The 19377-nt window shown below is 43.1% G+C and overlaps 1 protein-coding gene across 2 annotated transcripts in view; it reads left to right on the top strand.

The window, feature by feature from the left end:
- Positions 1-19377, top strand: part of LOC146657109 (TNF receptor-associated factor 2-like) — a 38102-nt gene that overhangs the window by 8260 nt on the left and 10465 nt on the right. The window contains exons 4-7 of one of the 2 annotated variants that reach the window (XM_085424943.1): positions 11824-11985; positions 12908-12982; positions 13111-13185; positions 16068-16550. In XM_085424943.1, coding sequence (XP_085281069.1) covers positions 11824-11985; positions 12908-12982; positions 13111-13185; positions 16068-16550 — 795 coding nt within the window. The remainder of the gene's footprint in view (positions 1-11823; positions 11986-12907; positions 12983-13110; positions 13186-16067; positions 16551-19377) is intronic. The other variant, XM_085424944.1, reaches the window with a different exon arrangement.

Below are 19377 nucleotides of genomic sequence, written 5' to 3'. Positions count from 1 at the left end.
AGAGTAGGACAAACAATATTCTCATTCCAACTGGAAGAGTGGTACAGGTGTTGTGCAGAGTACCCCCAAACTTTGACATCTCCGATCCCCTTGTTTTGTAATAACCTACAGAGGAGGACAGTGTCCTAGCACAGCTGAGTTCAGGGAATGGCCTTCTGGAGGTCCAGAACTCCAGTCACCCTTGTGTCAAGGTCCCGATCTCTAACCACTCAAAACAAGAGATCACACTACCAAGGAGAACACTTCTCAGTACAATTCAGCATGTTACCAACCTTATTAAGATGGGCCCACCAGAGACACAAAAGACTGTTTCCACACAAACCAAAACAATCACAGCTCAAAGGCTTGAGGTAAAAGAAGATTTTCAAGAACTGTTGGTAAAAAGATGGATTTTTAAGTCTGATTCACCCTGTTCTGCCCCATTCTTATGTGTGAGGAACAACCGTAGCTCCCTACACCTCTGTTGATTATCGGCTTTTGAATAACAAAACAGTGAGCGACTGACACCCCCTCCCTCGGACTCCACTGACTCATGGTCATGCAGCTAGTTTTTGATATTGGATCAGACCTACCACTAAGGTTTCATAGTAGAACAATTAAGGTGCTTGACAGCTTTCATAACTCCTTGGGTGGACTGTATAACACTAGGAGTCCCAGGCTTCTACCTTTCTACCTTTAAAACCCGCCACCAGCCAAATGGCTGGTAGGCTTTTAGCTAAGCTTTAGCTTCAGCCAAGTGGAAGCTAAATTGGCTAGTCATTCATATGTAAATTGGGTTGTTACCTGGGAATTCTGGAGGGAGGGGAGTGGGGGGGTGTGGATGAGGGCGTGGGGGAGCTGCTAAAAGCTGTGAACTTCCTTTTGTGTTTCATCTTGATGCATTCTCAATCATCCAGGGAAATAAATCTCCAAAAGTCACCAACTTGGAGTGTTTCAGTTTGCCGTCTTAGGGAGAAATCAACACACATGGGTGTATGTCCTTTGTTGCTGAGATTTATTGATAAAAACAGTACAAAAAATCAACCATTTGTACACATTTTTACAAATAATTATAAAAAGTGAGTGAGTACATTTCAACATTTTCAGCAATCACTCACAATCCTGGCACTGCCATGGTATCTGTAGTCTGCATTTACCACATGTGTATCTGTTGCAGTGAACACATCGCACAGTGGCATGATTGTTCTTGCAATTGTGTTTGACCTGACACATGGCTCTTTTTCCAGGGCTCGGTGTGGAGGGTTGTGTCAAAGGCAACTGTTCTTTTCTTGCCTTCTTCGCAGCTACATGAGAGTGAGCTAACTCCCTTGCAAGCTCCACCAGGAAGTCCACCCGTCTTTCCTTCGTCCCGGAGCATGCTTGATACAGCACATGTGCATTCAGTGCTGCCATGTCAATCATGTTATAAAACACGGCAACTGGCCAGCGCCGTGTTCCTCTGCGGACAGTGTACTCCCGAACCATCTGGTCCATCACATCCACGCCACACTTTGTTTTGTTGTAAAGGGTGACAGTGTTTGGCTTCCTTTTGGTGGTGTTATCAGTCTGAACCACGCCGTGCATGCTGCTAAGAATATAGACTGTCTTCTTCCGTTTGGCCGCATACGCCGTCAGCGTGGCAGCAGAGGTTGAAAACACCTAAGAAATAAGATAAATTGTTATTTTCATAGCACTTTTACACACAATGAAACACATAAACATAGAACCACAAAAGACCTGCAACATACCTGAGTGGTGAATTCATTGCGATCTGTCTGTCTAGTGGATTGAGGAATTTCCCTGCGAATCTTGTTGACTGTGCCGAGGATGGTGGTTTTCCGTCTAAGAAGTTTTTGCGCAAGTGAAAGCGATGTGAAAAAATTGTCCGTGGTAACATTTCTGCCCTTGTCTAGGAATGGTTCCATCAGCCTCATTACTACATTTTCAGAAAGTCTCTCCCCAGTGGGACGATTGGGGTCCTTGCCAAGATATGGGAAGACATTGCAAATGTACTTGGATTTTAGGTCGCAAGCCTAAAACTTGATCCCAAACTTGTCAGGTTTACTTGCAATATACTGCAGGAAACTGCACCGAGTCTTTGATGGGAAAAGCTGTTCATCAACGGTGATATGTAGACCAGGGTTGTAGCACGTGATGCAGTTGGTGACAAATGATCCCCACAAACTGGAAATTGCAGCGAACTTATCAGTCTTTGCTCGATCACTGCGGGTGGACTTGTCATCAAAGCGTAGGTGTTGCATGATTTCTTGGAAGCGGTTTCGTGCCATAGTTCTAATTATCTGTGGGTTTCCCAGGTTTGCTGACCAGCAGTCATTTAGAGATGGAACCCTGGTAACCCCCCGCAAGATGACAATTGCAATAAATGCCATTAGTTCAGGGAGGTCCATGAACCAATGAACATGCTCCGTTTGCTGTGCATGTTGAACAGTCCATTCTTGAATGCTATGAAGCATGTCAAAAGTGATGAAACACAGGAAGCTCCGAAGGCGACTCGTGATATTTCTCCTGGCCTTAGCCGTTGGCTCTCCATCTGCAGCGTACGCTTCTATTGGGGTGAAAGGGAGACAGGTCCCCACCTGTTCTTCACGCCACACTGTGCCATCTTTCGCTGTCTCAGTCCCCAAACAAGCTCTCTTTTTAGGTGCAGAAGCAGTCTCCTCATCTGCAGTGTGAACAAATTCAAATTGTGAGCAATGGGAAGGTCCAGTATCTCCTCCTCTGTATCAGAATAATGTCTGAAATATCTTACTTACAAACTACATCCACTTACTTATTTGAAATGAAATAGGAAATAACATGAAATGCAACTAACCGGAAGACTGATCAGACAGCTCTGAGTCCGAATCCGGCTGAACTTGTAGGTCTTCTCCATCCGAGTCACAAGGGTCGACTTCCCTCAGGATCATTTCCAAGGCCTGCTGAGTGGTGAGTCTTCTCTGCATTTTCTTTCCTTGGAGAGGAGGTCCGTACACCACAGAATTCTTCAGGGCAATGAAGGATTAGGCTAAGTGCAGTGAGATTGTATCATATATATAGGGCTTGGCTTCCTGATCAATGCTCCACTACCAAAAGGAAGCCAAGCCCTGTCACCCTTTACAACAAAACAAGGTGTGATCACATTGATGCCACAATGGACGACTGATCAATGCTCCACTACCAAAAGGAAGCCAAGCCCTGTCACCCTTTACAACAAAACAAGGTGTGATCACAGGGCTTGGCTTCCTTTTGGTAGTGGACAATTGATCAGGAAGCCAAGCCAAGGTAAATGCAGACTACAGATACCATGGCAGTGCCAGGATTGTGAGTGATTGCTGAAAATGTTGAAATGTACTCACTCACTTTTTATAATTATTTGTAAAAATGTGTACAAATGGTTGATTTTTTGTACTGTTTTTATCAATAAATCTCAGCAACAAAGGACATACACCCATGTGTGTTGATTTCTCCCTAAGACGGCAAACTGAAACACTCCAAGTTGGTGACTTTTGGAGATTTATTTCCCTGGATGATTGAGAATGCATCAAGATGAAACACAAAAGGAAGTTCACAGCTTTTAGCAGCTCCCCCACGCCCTCATCCACACCCCCCCACTCCCCTCCCTCCAGAATTCCCAGGTAACAACCCAATTTACATATGAATGACTAGCCAATTTAGCTTCCACTTGGCTGAAGCTAAAGCTTAGCTAAAAGCCATTTGGCTGCTCTCCGGGTTTTAAAGGTAGAAAAAGCCAAATGGCAGTCCGTGGTGATGTAAATGATAAGTGCCTAGGCCGACCCAACCAAAAACAAAGCTGGCAAGGCAGCCGCTGTTGTTGTTTTTTTTTGTTTTTTTCTCTCTCAATGATTACATCCCCAGGTTCAAATATCCCACCAAACATCACCCTCAGGCAGTTATCTGGTATTGGTCACTCAAGAGCCCCAGGGGAAACCTGGCAGAGAGACTAAATTGCACACTGTGTTGTAAATGCTATGGACTCTGGGAGAAAAAGAAAAGGAGAACTGGAAAGACCACCTACCACATATCATTAATGTGTACAACTGTACAAAGCATGAGGCTACAGGGCTCTTCCCCTACTACTTGTTTTATGGCCATCATCTATGTCGCCCCGTTGACCTCCTTTTTGGACTCTAAAGATCAGGAGGCTGAAACACCAAGTGGTTATGCCAAGAAGTGGACAGGAATGATTCAGGTATACTGAATAGCAAATGCAAACGGGCAACGAGCTCTTATTGTAAAGGACTTTATGACAAGAGTGCCCTCCATTGTGGGGATATAGTTCTTGTACACAACCTCATTGAAAGAGGAGGTCCTGTGCAACTTAGACCCCTGTTGGTAACAGGACATCTACACTGCGAAAGAACAGATAGGGGACAACCCTGTCTATAGATTATGCCCAGAGAGAGAAGGTGTAGCAGGAGGTACCGCAACCTCCTGCTACAGGTGAATGACCTGCCAATTGAGCCCACACAGTCCTGCTGCAAATAGATTAAAGCCACAGATGAAAATGAGGAAGTCATCAGATCCCTCAAAATCAGCAGAACGGGCACGGAGTTGGGATTCAAGTTACTCTGAAGGAGGGGAAGATGTGTCTTATTACTGGCTGTGAATACCTGTAGAGACCTGTGTGTTCACATACCCACCCATTCATTGGTCAACACGTATATCAGGCTCACCCCGCTGTGGGTTTTGCTGAAATCCACCCATGGTACTGTACTGACCTGTGTTGCTCTCACCCACACTCTCACCATTTCAGGCCCCCGTCAACCCTCACCAGTCACATATCCAATCCTGAACTACTGAGACAGACCTAAGCATATATACACACTCTATCAGCATTTCAAACTGCCCCTACTTTATAGTGTTGTTTTTATAATATCTGTTGGGTAATATACACTGTTTATTCTGACATGGTTCATATAAAATTTTAATTGTTGGTGGCTTGGATCCTTATGGTCAATTGTCAGGAGCCACTTTATGATGTTGAGGAGTATCTGGCACACAAAAAATGGTATGACTTTTGTGTTCATATAGTCATTTTAAGTTCTGTGTTAATTTTACTTGTGTAAGCCATGACAAACAAAATATTTTTGTATTGAAGGTAGAGCTGGGCGATATAAGATTTTTTTCATATCACGATATGTTTTTTTCATTTCAGGCGATAACGCTATATATCACGATATAAGCCAAATAACTATATTTGTAGGATTTAAATGTGCCGTTGCTCACAAGTAAAATGTGAAATAATCAGCAGCTTGTTTTGATTTAAATATTTATTTCCCATAATAAGTTCAACAGGGTAGATGTACTTAAGGAACATGAGACTTTTTCAGATAAATAAAGGCAAATATTGCAAACTACACAAAAGGCAGCCACTAAAGCGTTTAAGTTTCAAAATACAACAAACAAAACAGAATAATTGTCAATTCCACTTAAAAACAAAATATTAATTCTAAAAATAAATCCTAGTTTGTTTTACAGAAGAACAGACAAAATTGACTAACTTTTGTCAATATCAAATAAACTGAGAACTAAAAGGAAATTCTCAATCTCTCCTTGTTGTATAGCTTAGCTTTTCAAACAGTTTTAACAGTTACTTTAGTCTGACAAATGACGAATTAGCGCTTCCAGTCAGAGATTGAGCATGCACCGCTTTATTGTATTTCCAGACTTGCTTTTGGCACAACAGTGTGCGCTACTCTGTTTTTTGTCAGACTTGAAATAGCCGAAATACCTTCTATTACCGCGGAAGCACTAGCTGGTAGTCGGGCCGTACGCGTGTCTTAGTGCAGTTGAACATAATCCACAAAGTCCGCTTGTAGTTGAAAAACAAACAGGCAAACATTTATTTCCACAGTTTGAAATACAGTGATCCATTTGAATGTTCCTGTACACTGCAAACACGGTAAGAAACAGTTTTTCTCCACAGCTAGTTAAAGCCCCCGTAGCTCCACACTGCCCGTCGCGAACGCTCCCCCCGTGCACAGTTACCGTGTGTTAAAGGAACAGTACGTACAAATTAAATAAGGCAAGAAAAAATACAATTTAACTGCAAATCTTACGCTAAACAAATTATAAAGTAAAAACTGAAATTCCCCATTATCTTACACTTATCCTTATCCAAAATCATTCATATTATTAAGAAATATAGACTCTGTGCAATCTGACTAAACTAAGAGATGATTAGACCTTTATCCTATACATTCCCGACCGCTAATTGTTCTATAAACTTATAAACAATTATTAACAATTTGGCACAATGATCAAGTTCAACAACATAGGCATTCAGTCCTTAGAACATAATTTCTTCTTTCTTCTGATGTCAGAGGTCACCAGTACATGACATACCGTGGGAGTCCAGCCTTTACCACTGACTCATACTGCTTCTAGGAGCAGACAGACCTTAGTGATCGGTCTATCGAGTTCACTGGTCTTGGTCTTCACACGAACCCTGCAAACAAGGCCATGTTCATCTGGCATGGCTTGAGTGACTCTACCAATGAGCCAAGAGTTTCTCGGTGCTGTTTCGTCCACGAGCAAAACGATGTCTCCAGGCACAAAGTTCCTAGACACCCGTGTCCACTTCTGCCGTGTCTGAAGCTGAGGCAAATACTCTCTCACCCAGCGCTTCCAGAAAAGAGCCCCCGTAGCTCCACACTGCCTGTCGCGAACACTCCCCCCGTGCACAGTTACCGTGTGTTAAAGGAACAGTACGTACAAATTAAATAAGGCAAGAAAAAATACAATTTAACTGTAAATCTTACGCTAAACAAATTATAAAGTAAAAACTGAAATTCCCCATTATCTTACACTTATCCTTATCCAAAATGATTCAAATTATTAACAAATATATACACTCTGTGCAATCTGACTAAACTAAGAGATGATTAGACCTTTATCCTATACACCTTCACACTACGGAACTTCTATGGCTCTTCCAGCAAGCTCTCCGGCATTGGAACCATCATCTGTGTTCTCTTCGGTAACCTTCGGTCACGCTCTCGGTTGATTTTTCTCTAGTCAGCACACTCATTTCCTCCATTACCCAGGCGGCACGGCGGCTGGCTGCTTCCCAAACAAATACACATGTGCGGCTTGGCACTTGTGCTGTACGTAACAAGTCACGTGACGTGACGCTGCGGCTGTGATTGGTTCGGCTCTGCACTACTTAATTTGCATTGGCTGTCCTTTTTTTTTTTTTTTAAGAGGACAAGCGAGATGAGGCCCATCGCAATAGTTTAATTTTTCTATCAAGAAAAAGTTATTTCACAATACATATTGTTATCGTTCTATCGCCCAGCTCTAATTGAAAGAAATTAAGTAATTAATTATACCTGTGGTGACAACAGATGGTTATTTTTTTAAAATCAATGATGTAAACGGAGAGTGGAACCAGCCGAGCAGAACCAATGCATTCTGAAATGATGACATTGAACCAGTAGTATGTGGCAGGGACTAAACACGATCACAGACTTTAGAGGGAAAACCAGCACACCGCAGACCACGGCCTCTCTGTGTGAGGATCTAAACGTATTCTACGCTAGATTCGACACAGCGAACACCATGAGACCGGACAGTGTGCGCACCGCGGATGACGTCAGTGCACACACTGTGTCTGAGGAGGATGTGCGGAAGTGCTTCAGGAAGGTGAACGCGCGCAAAGCTACTGGTCCGGACGGGATTCCCGGCCGCGTCCTCAAGTCATGCGCGGCTCAGCTGGCTGGAGTGTTCACACACATCTTCAACCTTTCCCTCTCTCTGTCTGTAGTCCCAGCCTGCTTCAAAATGGCCACCATCGTCCCTGTACCCAAATCCTCCACCATCTCCTCACTGAACAACTGGCGACCTGTAGCCCTGACCCCCATCGTAAGCAAATGCTTCAAGAAGCTGGTCAGGGACTTCATCTGCTCTGCACTACCCGACTCACTGGACCCTCTACAGTTCGCATACCGCCACAACAGGTCCACTGATGATGCCATAGCCCTGACACTACATACTGCCCTGTCACACCTGGAGAAGAGAGACATGTATGTGAGAATGCTGTTTGTAGATTACAGCTCAGCATTCAATACCATCGTTCCCTCGAAGCTGGACAGGAAACTGCAGGATCTAGGACTGAGCAGCTCCCTCTGCAGCTGGATCCTTAGCTTCCTGTCTGACAAACGCCAAGTGGTCAGACTGGGCAGCATCACCTCATCCCCCATCACACTGAACACTGGTGCTCCACAGGGGTGTGTACTGAGCCCTCTCCTATACTCACTCTACACCTACGACTGCACAGCCACTAACAACTCCAACATCATTGTGAAGTTTGCGGACGACACTACAGTGGTGGGTCTTATCACCAACGGTGATGAGACGGCCTACAGGGAGGAGGTCAGCGCCCTGACCCACTGGTGTCAAGACAACCATCTCACACTCAACGTCGCAAAGACAAAGGAGTTGATAGTGGACTTCCGGAGGTGCAGAGAAGTACACACCCCCATCACCATCAACGGCGCTGCTGTGGAGAGAGTGAGCAGCTTCCGGTTCCTTGGTGTACATCTGGCTGAGGATCTTACGTGGTCAGTACACACAAACAAAACAGTGAAGAAGGTGCAGCAGCGCCTCTTCTTTCTCAGGAGACTGAAAAGATTTGGCATCCTCAGGACCTTCTATCACTGTGCCATTGAGAGCATCCTCACTGGATGCATCACCACCTGGTATGGCAACAGCACCGCCTACAACTGCAAAGCTCTCCAGCGAGTAGTGCGGTGCTCTGAACGGATAATTGGAGGTGAGCTTCCCTCCCTCCAAGACATCTACAGGAAGCGCTGCCTGAGGAAAGCGGGGAGGATCATCAAGGACTCCAGTCACCCCAGCCATAAACTGTTCAGACTACTTCCCTCAGGAAGGAGGTTCTGCAGCATCCGGTCCCGAACCAGCAGACTGAGAGACAGCTTCTTCCACCAGGCCATCAGACTGCTGAACACGTCATAGACACCTCAGCTTCACTACTGGAACTTCAACATTATGCACTCCATACTGTACAGTAATGCCACTGTTTTGCACATGTCTCAACTCTGTATATTTTTATATATTTTATTTATTGTTTACTCTATTTAATTTGTAAAATATGTGTATACACACACACACACACACACACACACACACACACACACACACACACACACACACACACACGTAGAAAAATATTTAGTATACACATCCAGAAATGCATATACTATTATATATTGTACATATATTTATTAGTTTCAGATGTAGCCATTCTTGTATTTTGCTTGTTTACGTTATTGTGTTTTGCACAACTCTGTTGCTTGTGAAGCTCGCACACAAGAATTTCACTCACATGTGCTGTACCAATGTACCTGCACGTGATGTGACAATAAAAGTGATTTGATTGTGATGTGATTTGATTTGATTTGATTTGAGTATCATTTGTTAATTTGGAATAACCAGTTTTGTGACATATCTATATATGTACAGTATATATTGTATGTACAGTGGGGCAAAAAACTATTTAGTCAGCCACTGATTGTGCAAGTTCCCCCACCTAAAATGATGACAGAGGTCAGTAATTTGCACCAGAGGTACACTTCAACTGTGAGAGACAGAATGTGAAAAAAAATCCATGAATCCACATGGTAGGATTTGTAAAGAATTTATTCGTAGATCAGGGTGGAAAATAAGTATTTGGTCAATAACAAAAATACAACTCAATACTTTGTAACATAACCTTTGTTGGTAATAACAGAGGCCAAACGTTTACTATAGGTCTTTACCAGGTTTGCACACACAGTAGCTGGTATTTTGGCCCATTCCTCCATGCAGATCTTCTCGAGAGCAGTGATGTTTTGGGGCTGTCGCCGAGCAACACTGACTTTCAACTCCCGCCACAGATTTTCTATGGGGTTGAGGTCTGGAGACTGGCTAGGCCACTCCAGGACTTTCAAATGCTTCTTACGGAGCCACTCCTTTGTTGCCCGGGCGGTGTGTTTTGGATCATTGTCATGTTGGAAGACCCAGCCTCGTTTCATCTTCAAAGTTCTCACTGATGGAAGGAGGTTTTGGCTCAAAATCTCACGATACATGGCCCCATTCATTCTGTCCTTAACACGGATCAGTCGTCCTGTCCCCTTGGCAGAAAAACAGCCCCATAGCATGATGTTTCCACCCCCATGCTTCACAGTAGGTATGGTGTTCTTGGGATGCAACTCAGTATTCTTCTTCCTCCAAACACAACGAGTTGAGTTTATACCAAAAAGTTCTACTTTGGTTTCATCTGACCACATGACATTCTCCCAATCCTCTGCTGTATCATCCATGTGCTCTCCGGCAAACTTCAGACGGGCCTGGACATGCACTGGCTTCAGCAGCGGAACACGTCTGGCACTGCGGGATTTGATTCCCTGCCGTTGTAGTGTGTTACTGACGGTGACCTTTGTTACTTTGGTCCCAGCTCTCTGCAGGTCATTCACCAGGTCCCCCCGTGTGGTTCTGGGATCTTTGCTCACCGTTCTCATGATCATTTTGACCCCACGGGATGAGATCTTGCGTGGAGCCCCAGATCGAGGGAGATTATCAGTGGTCTTGTATGTCTTCCATTTTCTGATGATTGCTCCCACAGTTGATTTTTTCACACCAAGCTGCTTGCCTATTGTAGATTCACTCTTCCCAGTCTGGTGCAGGTCTACAATACTTTTCCTGGTGTCCTTCGAAAGCTCTTTGGTCTTGGCCATGGCGGAGTTTGGAGTCTGACTATTTGAGGCTGTGGACAGGTGTCTTTTATACAGATGATGAGTTCAAACAGGTGCCATTCATACAGGTAACGAGTGGGGGACAGAAAAGCTTCTTACAGAAGACGTTACAGGTCTGTGAGAGCCAGAGATTTTCCTTGTTTGAGGTGACCAAATACTTATTTTCCACCCTAATTTACGAATTAATTCTTTACAAATCCTACCATGTGAATTCATGGATTTTTTTTTTCACATTCTGTCTCTCACAGTTGAAGTGTACCTCTGGTGCAAATTACTGACCTCTGTCATCATTTTAAGTGGGGGAACTTGCACAATCGGTGGCTGACTAAATACTTTTTTGCCCCACTGTATATATGTTTGCCTACTGGTGGTGGTCAGAGGGCCCGGTGGCGCCAGTGTCCAGCAGCCTCACCTCTATCAGTGTTCCCCAGGGCAGCTGTGGCTACAACGTAGCTCACCATTGCCAGTGTGTGAATGTGTGTGTGAATGGGTGAATGACTGAATGTAGTGTAAAGCGCTTTGGGATCCTTAGACTGAGTAAAGCACTATACAAATGCAGGCCATTTACCATTTATATGTCTGTATTTGCAGGAGTTTACTCTTACACTTATATTTTTTTCATCATTACCCATATGAACTTTTGCACTTTTTGGATGGATGCATTTTATGTGACTGGAATGGGTTCTATGTGGCAACAAGAGAGATTTTCCCAGGGGGCAGTAAGGCAGATCTTGGATCTTGATTGCTTTTCCACTGTAGTGTGACTACTCATTAAGGCTGTTCTGGTCGACTGAACTATTGCCTAGTGTTGAACTTGGCTCAGTCATGCAACTTCTAACTGAAAAATTAGAGTATGTTCTTCTAAAATGGTTTTAACAACTTTTTGTACATGTTTTATTTTATTTTATTACCTGGTCAGTATTCTCACCTCAAAAGGGTTTAACTTGGCCTCATGTGAGATACAACATAATACTATATCTGCTCATTGTAACGTCATCAAGTTAACCGTACAAACAATTTTATCATACAGTAATTGGACAATATGTAAAGTTGTTTTGGTCACCTACAGGCCAGCCACGAGGGCAACTGTGACTTCATGATCATCCTCTGTCCTTCCTGTAAAGAGCTCATGAGAGCCAATGAGCAGGAACGCCACAATGAGAGAGAGTGTCCGGAGAGAACGCTCAACTGCAAATACTGCAAAGAACCCTTCCTGTTAAAGAATATCAAGGTCAGGCTTCTCTCTGTTACAGTAATGCATCATAAAAAGAGCTGTTGCATTCTGAAACATTAACATGATGCTAATTTAGTTGACGTTTATGTTATGATGCAGTATATGTGATTAAATGCATATGATAAAATATTGTAATCTCAACCTTTGCTTATTACGTTTTCCATGGTATTCAGCCTTATCTTATGGCCATCTTGTCTCAGCACTTAGTCATCAGTGAAGTATAAGATATGTAGAAGTATATGGCAAGTGTGTCCAATATTTCATGGGAAATGATCTGAGCCTGGTTCTGCCGGATGTTTCTTCCTATTAAAAGGGAGTTTTTCCTTCTCACTGTCACCAAAGTGCTTGCTCATAGGGGGTCATATGACTGTTGGGTTTTTCTCAGTATGTATTATTGTAGGGTCTACCTTACAATAATATAGCACCTTGAGGCGACTGATGTAGTGATTTGGTGCTGTATAAATAAAACTGAATTGAATTGAAATGCTGACTCATTGTCACCACATACCCGTAAACACTTGTTTTTGTGCCATTACATTTGGGTTTAAATTTACCCTTCTCAGACATATTCAAGCACACAGATATGATACAAATATAGTTTTAGTGAAATAAAAGGAAAACAAAGATATATTTACCTTTAAAGCTATTCATAAATGACCATTGAGTAAATTCAGTAACCACTGAATGAGCTTTCACCCATATTGTGGTATTTCAGTGATAGTCATCTGTACACCTACAAACAGGACTAACAACAATAACATCTAATTTGGCTAATTTATGTAATTTTCTTATATCAGTATGAACTACCTCTGCATGCCTTAAGGCATCTATATAGTTAAACTGGTGTTAAGTTAAATAGTTAAGGCAAGGAGCTGGACGAGAAGTGTTTTCTTTTATTCTGATCTACTTATTTTTTCAGGCTCATGATGAGATCTGTCCAAAGTATCCAATGATTTGTGAAGGTTGTGCGAAGAAAAAGATCCCCAGAGAAAAGGTACTGCAGAGATTTAATAGTTTTTTCATAATTCTGTTAGATTAATCTCATTTGCCATTTAGCTAGGGATCAAATTCTACACCGTATTCTACAGATCATTAGCTTCTTTCATATTTTTTGTTTTGCAGTATGTGGACCATATTAAGTTCTGCAGTAAATTTAAAGCTCCATGCAGATTTCATGTTGTTGGCTGCGATACGTCTGTAAGTAGACATTTTTGTCAGAATTTGCTGTATGTGTATCACCTGATCACCTGTTAACATCATAACTATTGAATCATTTAATACCTTGGCAAAATTCAACTAAATCTTCCATGTAGCAGACTAAATTTTTCCAACAGTTTTAACTAAAACAACAAAATGTAAGTACCTTATTTCTTTACTAAAATAACCATAATTTGACAAAGGTTGGGCAGTGTAAAATCTCTATTAAAAAAGTGTATGAATATTCTGCAGTGGTTTGCATATAATGTAAAGCCAAGGTATTATATTATTCAGCAGTTGAAGAGTTGGTTGCTACCCACCTGTATGCAAATACTGTGATGTTGAGTAGGAAGCCTGTTTGTATATTAGCACAGTGCCTATACGAAGTATTCAGCTATTGGGTTTTTAAGACTTTCTCTAAAGGACAGTTGGTTTATACACAATAAAATTTTGATTGCAGCATTCATCCTTTCACTGATGTAGGCTCACATCAGTAGAGACAGGGCTCATTTCCACAACAAAAACTATGCTGAAAAGTGTGTTGATAACCTTCTTTGTGACAGGCTCTGATAGAAATGTATTGAATTATTATAAATACTGAGTGAAAATATAAATGATGAATGAAGAAAGTTGTTGGACTGCTGTTAACAACTGGTATTATTATTACTAGTTGTTAATAATGTCCATGTCACAATTGGTGTTATATGGCAGGCTTAAATAGTAAGAAAAAAAGTGTGTAAAATTACAAATTCTGGTAGCTCATTGTCCAGATTGTCCATTTTGTTGTTGTTTTTTAACTGTAGTCATAAAAATCAGAGATTTTAATAGTAGAAAGTGAAAAACATAAACTTTTGTGTTTTTCACAAAGTTACAGAGGTTTTATTAGACACATAGCTAAGCGGTTTGCTGTTTGGCATAAATTGTGACCGTTGAAATTTATTTGGCACTGAGTAGCAGAAATGAGACTTTCTTGTCAGGTGTTATTTTTTTTTTGGAAAACAAAAACAGTTGCTGACAACACTGTACACAACGGTAGACAGGTGCATAATAAGCAAGCAAGTAAGGCAGAAAATAGAGAGTTGTGATGGGAAACTAGTCTCAAAGCACACGGAGAGATGGTGGTGAGGGAAAGAGGGAAAGAAAGAAAGTGAGAATTCATTATAATGTTTTTCAAACGTGATCGTGATCTTGTCTTCTTGCTGGTTGAGTGAGTTTTGGTTGGAGAGTGAAGAAATCTGAAGTTTCGCAATCTGTGAAATGTCGGCTTTTTGCACCCAAAGGGCATGTCCTGTACGTGGGATCCACACTTTGTGTTTACATCTTTTTGCGGAATCTGTTTACCTGCTCTTTAATCTTGTGCTGTTTTGGCTTTTTGGTGATCGTTGAAATGGATTTATGAGTTTTTAGCGGAGTTTCTGTGGATACCACACGTATATTTAAATAACAGATCTGGCAGTACATCACTCTTGCCCCCAGTACCGGGGGCATTGTGGGAGATGTAGTTTATGGTCAATGTGCGCTTTTAAGCAGCATATAGTAAACTTATTTTAAGACAATCATGCACAAGCTCCTGTGGGCCATATAAATGATTTGGCGGGCCACATTTGGGCTGCAGGCCTTGAGTTTGATGTGTTATATGGCATTCTAGCCACTGCTTCCAAACTGGATTCTATCTGAACCACCAGCTGTGGAATCTGCCAACAAAACATTGGCAGTAGATGATTTTGTTGCAGCTTGCAGCCTGTTCCTAACTGGTTGCTGATCTAGTGCATCTTAAATCAAGTTTCTCACAGACCCAGTGATCTGCCGTTAAGAATCTGAAGCAAAGTCTCAGATCTTAAGTCTAACCATTTGAACAAGCCAATTAAAAACAATAAAGAAAAAAATGATTCAACATGATTTCAGTACTAGTTTTAAGTTAAGCCTAATTTGGGAATGTGGTACGTTCCACAATTTTGTTGTACATGTACAATGAAAATAAAGAATTATTCTAGTCCATTAATAAAATGTATGTTTTTAGACTCAATACGAACACTGTTATTGTTCTGTTCTAAAGTTGGGAGCTGTTACTGAGTCTAAGTTCTAGTCCCGGTTTCCAAGAGCTAGCCCAATTAGTCAGTTGTTATACTGAACAGGTAGTCAATGTGGACGTGCCAGGATGGGTAAGATATTCTCACATTTACTGCTACAACAACAGATATCAGCTTGTCACTAGGGAAACAACAAACAGGAATGGCAAGGGATGGATGGTTAGCAGCGATTGAACTTTAAAAATAAGATTAAGATACAGGATTGTTAACTAGTAAATGAACTATAGTTATCTAGGCATTGACATGCTGAGTTGCGAAACATACTGGATTTTTGGTTCATCTGTGAGTAATTCTTTCACTCACTATTGTCCATATTTATCAAAAGATAAAGATCTGAACACTTGTGTGTTCAAGACCACTTAGGATGCCTTTATACTCAATTTTTAACATTATTAGCAAAGCACACAAATAAAATGAAGCCAAACAAAAATAAAGGAAATGATCAAAAATCTATTCCACGTCATCCAAAAAAGTCTTTTTCAGGAAAAAAAAGGACTTAGTTTACATATTAGAGTTGTATTTAACCTGATTAAATTTACATTTTATTAGATGTAGCTAATCTATTTAATGTAATATGCAAATGTTTTTCTGTGCAATCTCTTAAATCTGAACAGTTACAGCTGTGAATACTTTGTATAGTGTATATATCCATTAATTTCTCTATTATTTGCTTTGTGCTCGTATTATTATTTTCTTCTGTGGTGGCAGTGTTTCACATCATCATAATACACAATAAAGGATTTTGTTTAGTTTCCTAATGTGTTTCTGCTTTTATCTTCCATTCATTCCAAGGTGGAGAAAGAGAAGATCCATGACCATGAGCGCCAGTGTTCGTATGAACACCTTAACCTGCTTCTGCATTTCATCATGGGCATCAAGGTGAGCCTGGAGAGCCTGCAACCCCAAAGCGTGGAGGTGGCCAGCCAGAAGCTGCAGGAGCTCCACCAGTCCCTCAGGGATCTGGAACTCAAGATGAGCCAGCTGGGTGGGTGTGTTGCAGCTCCTGTGCAGGGAGCATGTGCCCCGACCCTAACCACATCCTTCACCCCGCTGCCCAGTGCAATGGGTGCCGCTTTGGAACTGCAGCTACAGAGTGAAAAAACCAAAGTGGCTGAGCTAAGCCGGAGCTGCCAGGAGCTGGAGCTCAAAGTGAGCACTTTCGAAAACATTGTCTGCGTCCTCAACCGCGAGATGGAGCGCTCCTGCACTACCATGGAGGCCTACAACCGCCAACACAGACTGGATCAGGACAAGATTGAAATCCTCAATAACAAGGTGTTAAAATGACACATGACCTGTGAACATCCTCAATGCATCCCTTGACTTTACCACAGAGAAAACATTATCTTTTGTAAAGATTTTCACTGTGGCCTATTTACTGCCCTTTGCAGTCCACAGTACAAGTCATTAGGATGCCTCAGCGGCTAAACGCATTGATGAGTCTTCCGTCTCTCTGAAATGCCTGTACCCTGTTATCATTAGTTAGCACTTTAAAATAATTCATAAACCATGGCCAGGTCGTTTCTGATGGGTCAAGTGATTTAAAAATAAATAAATGAATAAATAAATGAATAAATAAATAAATATATATGTGTGTGTGTATATATATATATATATATATATATATATATATATATATATATATATATATATATATATATATATATATATATATATATATATATATATATATAAAAAACACCCAGCACGCCCCTGCGGGCGGTTTATCCTTCAAGCTCGGATCCTCTACCAGAGGCCTGGGAGCTTGAGGGTCCTGCGCAGTATCTTAGCTGTTCCCAGGACTGCGCTCTTCTGGACAGAGATCTCCGATGTTGTTCCCGGGATCTGCTGGAGCCACTCGCCTATCTTGGGAGTCACCGCACCTAGTGCTCCGATTACCACGGGGACCACCGTTACCTTCACCCTCCACATCCTCTCGAGCTCTTCTCTGAGCCCTTGGTATTTCTCCAGCTTCTCGTGTTCCTTCTTCCTGATATTGCTGTCATTCGGAACCGCTACATCGATCACTACGGCCGTCTTCTTCTGTTTGTCTACCACCACTATGTCCGGTTGGTTAGCCACCACCATTTTGTCCGTCTGTATCTGGAAGTCCCACAGGATCTTAGCTCGGTCATTCTCCACCACCCTTGGGGGCATCTCCCATTTTGACCTCGGGACTTCCAGGTTATACTCGGCACAGATGTTCCTGTACACTATGCCGGCCACTTGGTTATGGCGTTCCATGTATGCCTTGCCTGCTAGCATCTTGCACCCTGCTGTTATGTGCTGGATTGTCTCTGGGGCATCTTTACACAGCCTGCACCTGGGGTCTTGCCTGGTGTGATAGACCCCAGCCTCTATGGATCTTGTGCTCAGAGCTTGTTCTTGTGCTGCCATGATTAGTGCCTCTGTGCTGTCTTTCAGTCCAGCTTTGTCCAGCCACTGGTAGGATTTCTGGATATCAGCCACCTCCTCTATCTGCCGGTGGTACATACCGTGCAGGGCTCTGTCCTTCCATGATGGTTCCTCGTCTCCCTCCTCTTTCTTGGGTTTCTGCTGCCTGAGGTATTCACTGAGCACTCGGTCAGTTGGGGCCATCTTCCCAATGTATTCTTGGATGTTCCTTGTCTCATCCTGGACTGTGGTGCTGACACTCACCAGTCCCCGGCCCCCTTCCTTCCGCTTAGCGTACAGCCTCAGGGTGCTGGACTTGGGGTGAAACCCTCCATGCATGGTAAGGAGCTTTCTTGTCTTTATGTCAGTGGCTTCTATCTCCTCCTTTGGCCAGCCTATTACCCCAGCAGGGTACCTGATCACGGGCAGGGCGTACGTGTTGATGGCCCGGATCTTGTTCTTACCATTCAGCTGACTCCTCAGGACTTGCCTGACCCTCTGCAGGTACTTGGTGGTTGCAGCTTTTCTAGCGGCCTCTTCATGGTTCCCATTCGCCTGCGGGATCCCCAAGTACTTGTAACTGTCCTCTATGTCTGCAATGTTGCCTTCTGGTAGTTCAATCCCCTCAGTTCTGACTACCTTCCCTCTCTTTGTTACCATCCGACTACACTTCTCCAGTCCGAACGACATTCCAATGTCATTGCTGTATAGCCTGGTAGTGTGGATCAGTGAATCGATGTCTCGTTCACTCTTGGCATACAGCTTGATGTCATCCATGTACAGGAGGTGGCTGACAACTGCTCCGTTCCGTAGTCGGTATCCGTAGCCAGTCTTGTTAATGATCTCACTGAGGGGGTTCAGGCCTATGCAGAACAGCAGTGGGGACAGAGCATCTCCTTGGTAGATCCCGCACTTGATGGTGACTTGTGCTATGGGCTTGGAGTTGGCCTCTAGTGTTGTACGCCACATCCCCATTGAGTTCCTGATGAAGGCTCTTAGGGTCCCATTGATCTTGTACAATTCTAGGCATTCCAGTATCCAGCTGTGGGGCATTGAGTCATAGGCCTTCTTGTAATCAATCCAGGCAGTGCACAGGTTGGTCAGTCTGGTCTTGCAGTCTCGGCTGATTGTTCTGTCTACCAGTAGCTGGTGTTTTGCGCCTCTGGTATTCTTGCCAATTCCTTTCTGTGTCCCGCTCATGTATTGACCCATGTGCCTGTTCATCTTAGCCGATATAATGCCTGACAGGAGCTTCCATGTAGTACTGAGGCAGGTTATTGGTCGGTAGTTGGAGGGGACCGGTCCCTTCTTGGGGTCCTTGGGGATCAGGACCGTCCGGCCTTCAGTTAGCCATTCCGGGTGTCTCTCGTTAACTAGCAGCTGGTTCATTTGTGCTGCCAGACGCTCGTGGAGTGCAGTTAGCTTCTTCATCCAGTAGGCGTGAACCATGTCGGGCCCTGGTGCTGTCCAACTCTTCATACTGGAGACCCTTTCTTGGATATCTGCCACTGTGATGGTTACTGGACCCTGTTCAGGGAGGTCGCTGTGGTCTGCCCTCAGATCCTCTAGCCACTGAGCATTGCCGTTATGGGTTGCATCCTTCTCCCATATGCTCTTCCAGTATTGCTCCGTCTCCAGCCTTGGTGGTGCTGTTCTCTTATTGTTCCCTTGCCACTGAGAGTACACCTTTGCTGGTTCTGTGGAGAAC

The sequence above is a fragment of the Rhamphochromis longiceps genome, linkage group LG12 (genome assembly GCF_057381845.1).
Source record: "Rhamphochromis longiceps isolate RC_006_pf linkage group LG12, R_longiceps_female_GT1.1, whole genome shotgun sequence".
Classification (NCBI taxonomy): Eukaryota; Metazoa; Chordata; class Actinopteri; order Cichliformes; family Cichlidae; genus Rhamphochromis; species Rhamphochromis longiceps.
This window is presented reverse-complemented; position numbering and strand designations above follow the sequence as displayed.